Source organism: Pinus tabuliformis, chromosome 7 (genome assembly GCF_031772625.1).
Source record: "Pinus tabuliformis cultivar Carrire ecotype Pingquan chromosome 7, CPIR1, whole genome shotgun sequence".
NCBI classification, from domain to species: Eukaryota; Viridiplantae; Streptophyta; class Pinopsida; order Pinales; family Pinaceae; genus Pinus; species Pinus tabuliformis.
In genome coordinates this window covers 856,358,232-856,362,156 of record NC_142293.1, presented here as the reverse complement: position 1 = coordinate 856,362,156, position 3,925 = coordinate 856,358,232, and the positions used below count along the sequence as shown (strand labels likewise).

The following is a 3,925-nucleotide window of genomic DNA, read 5'->3' as shown; positions in this document are numbered from 1 at the left end:
TGCAATGAAACATCACCAATATATACAAAGAAGTTTCTATTAATTTTTAGTTTGAACATAGTTTAGGAACACAAAGAAGAGTAATAAAAAATATTCAAGAAATATACATGGACTATTTGTTAAGAACGTCAAAACAGAAATAAGATAATAATTTTGAATTTGTCGCTAAAAGGACCTTTTATGTTGTGAATAGATTATTTAGAACACATACACCACTAATTTGGCACATTTTGATGTATATTTTATGGATTTTATGGCCTCTACATAGAATTGATTACACTATATCTTAATTCCTTTATAAGGGACTGTTACTGGAATGTAAAGGTGAACAATAGTAAAAATATTACTTCTAAGAGGAAGGAAGGAATTTGAAAAAAAAGAAAAATAAATATGGTATTGTTACAGAAACTTTATGATATAAATAAAAGAGTAGACTCGAAGATGTAAGGAGTCTAGGTATGTATTTATACATAATGATAACATAAACTACATAATGATAACATAAACTAAAAGAATGATTATGGAGCCAAATTAGCCAAAACACACTGTGTAGGGAATAGTAAAGTTCTTAATTAAATTGTAGGTAGGAATCGTACATGTAAACAAAAATATCTAGAGTACATGAAAAGTAGTAATAGATTCAAACATTAAAGAAGTCTAGAGAACAATCAACAATAATTGCGCTGTTATTAACCCTAATTTATTAATTAAAGACAACGTTATGGGTTCCGGTCAAAGTAGTCCTGTTGATTCAAAAGAGGATAACTTTTCATTAAATACTTTCAGGTCTCAGAATTGTGAGCGCATCTCTTGTGATGGCATGGGAAGCAATAAAATTCAAGGCTTAGACATGAAGATCCAGAAAGGAGTAAAAGCTATGTCTTCAACAAATTCCGGTGAGCCAAGATCTAATAGAAAAGTGGTCAACCTTTCGTCCCAAGAATTAGATCCTCTTGTAACCAATGTTCTCAGCAAGGGTATGGGGTTTGCGGTTGCTCCTAGAAGCCTCCCCATTGAAAACATGATATGCAGCATAGAAGATGGGATTAGTAACCTCCCTTTGGAAGACAAAGAAGCATTAAGGCAAGAAATTTCTCTCATCATGAGAAAAGCCAATGCTCCCAAAAGCAACCCGAGTAAGGATGAACTAAAAGCTTTCAAATCTTTGTGAAACAATGACAAGGTGGTGGTTCTTAAAGCAGATAAAGGAGGAGCAACAGTCATCTTAGATAAAGAAGACTATGTGCGCAAAATGAATGATCACCTAAACTGTGGCAGTTATAAGAAATTAAACAATAACCCCAGAGCCATAGAAAGAGCTGAAAGAAAGTTGTCATCTCATGAGCATAAGGCGCAAGATCAACCTCAGGGTAAGATTTTTCTTCCCTATATCCTTGGTGTTACAGACAAAATCGCTAAAATCCTAAGAAAAAAGAACATCTTCACTCATTTCTCAGCCCCCGGTACCATCAGACAAGGTTTGAAATCTGTTAAAGATAATATTGACAGTCTTCAGCTTAAGGGAGTCTATAAGATATACTGTTCTTGTGGAAAAAGCTACATAGGTGAAACAGGTCGCTCCCTCCAGACAAGACTCAAAGAACATGGCGCTGATATCAGGAATGGAAGATCTTGTACCTCAGCACTCGCAGAACACTCCTTGAAGACTAAGCACCATATTTGCCTGGAAAACGCTTCTATTATAGCAAGAGAGGAACACCATCACAGACGAAAGATTAGAGAAGCTCTCGAAATTATGAAGTATCCTCAGAATCTGAACAGAGACAATGGTTTGGAAATTAGCGGAAGCTGGCTGCCCTTGATCAGAGAAGTTAAGAGTCGTCAACCCATCCCCAGGTAATGCGTCCTCAGGTACGTTGTCCTCTGTTATTCTAATATTTTATTTTCTTTCCATAATTAGCTAACCCTAATATATTCCTTTCATTAGTTAACTATATTTTGACTTTACATGTTTTCTAATAAAATGTAATAAATATATAAATAAATGTATTAATTTTTCTTTATAATAATTATTTTATGTATCATTATTTTAATTAATTTATTAATATGATATTAAATTTTTTTATAATAATAATAATAATAATTTGATAATAAGTGGTTTTAATTAGTGAATAAATATGATTAATTAAATATAATTAAATATATTAATTAAATATAAATAAATTAATATATTAATTAAATATATTAAATAAATACTATTAAATAAATACAATTTATTAATATATTAAATAAATATAATTAAATATATTAAATTAAATATATTTAATAATTATAATTAATTATAATGAGATAGATATATATTTTAATATAATATAACATTTTAAATAAATTCAATTAAATATATTTAATAAATTTATTAAATAAATATAATTTATTATAATTATATAAATTTATTAAATTTATTTAATTAATGTATTAAATAAATAAATATAATTGATTATATTAAATAAATATTATTAATTAATTAATATATAAAATTAATATTTTTAATATAATATCTACCTTGGGTAATCCATGATTATTTATTACAAAATAATTATTATTGATTTATATATTAGCCATTTTATTAAGATATAAATGAATATATTAATAAGTAATTATATTTCATTGTCAATAAAATCAAATATTTATTAATTTGGTTTATTTATAAATTAAAATAGTTGATCATTATCCTATTAACATTATATTAATTAATGTTTAAGTTATTATTATATTAATTTATTTTATTTTAAATGATAATTATTAATGATATATTACATTTAATATGAAATAAATATTAATTTTTCATAAAATTTAGGGTTCTAGCCGACTGTTGTTCTTCCATTGAATTTTTCCTCCTTAGTATTTATTCTTCCGGTTTGCTCTTCTTTTATCATCATTCTTCTACCCTGATGATGGATCCCACTTGGGATTCGAAACGTTGGTTCGTAAATAATTCTACTGTGGATTCTCCGATCATTTCAAAAGAAAAAAACCACAGATCTCTCAAATCCAACATCAATAAAAAATTGAAGTTTGACTTTGTTAGATAATATAATAACTATTCTCTAAGGAAAATTAAAAAAAAATAACAAATATTCTACCAACATTAATACAGTAGTTATCAGTTTAAATGCAATATATATATATATATATATATATATATATATATTAAGAAGAAGTTTGAATGATAATGGTTCATTTTTAAGATTTGTATCTTTTCTTCAAAACATAAAAATAAATATAGTTATTGTTTAGAGCATACAACTTTGAGGGAATTGTTGACGGTGCTAGACTCGCCAACATTCAGGGGATCTCCCGAGTATGAAGTCCCAACTAGACCTCACACCGTTTGATGTAGGAGTCCCATCTGGTATGATGGCCTGGTTGCCATTGTCTTAAAGATTTGCCTCAGCTCTTGTTTGTCATCACATGAGAGTGGTACACTTAGTCTTCAAACAACGAGGTTCGTGTGCTTGGTGAGTGCTTAGTGTCACTTGTGTCAAGGTTCTTTCACTACAGAGGGAGAGGATGAGAATGAGTCTCAAGTCGAAAGGGAATAGTCCCAACTCTGTTAGAGACACACAACATAGTAGGACATGCATAACTTCCGGCGGAGTAGTCCACATAGATGCAGAAGTCACAAACACGAAGTGAACAGATAGCACATATAACACCCAACGGAATAGTCCACACGAGTGCCACGGTCATTATAACAAGTTTATGAGAATGAATATGTTGAGTGTCTGGCGGAATAGTCCACATGGGCCAGACAACATTAACAACTTATACAACACATTTCCAACTACATATGTACTAGAACAACCAAAATATTTCAGCTATCTTAATATAGGGTAAAGAAACATGCATTACAAGAGTCCAAAGAATAGTCTTACAAATGAATACAATACATGTGTGAAAATGT

The 3,925-nt window shown here is 29.3% G+C and overlaps 1 protein-coding gene across 1 annotated transcript; it reads left to right on the top strand.

The window, feature by feature from the left end:
* The first annotated feature begins 721 nt into the window (after positions 1-721).
* On the top strand, positions 722-1,171 carry LOC149250307 (uncharacterized). Its single transcript, XM_089453617.1, has one exon. It carries the CDS (start codon positions 722-724, stop codon positions 1,169-1,171), a length of 450 nt encoding a protein of 149 aa, XP_089309743.1.
* The last annotated feature ends 2,754 nt before the right edge of the window (positions 1,172-3,925 follow it).

Coding starts and splice junctions, on each gene's coding strand:
- LOC149250307 (XM_089453617.1), top strand. CDS start 722: ATGGGTTCCGGTCAAAGTAGTCCTGTTGATTCAAAAGAGGATAACTTT.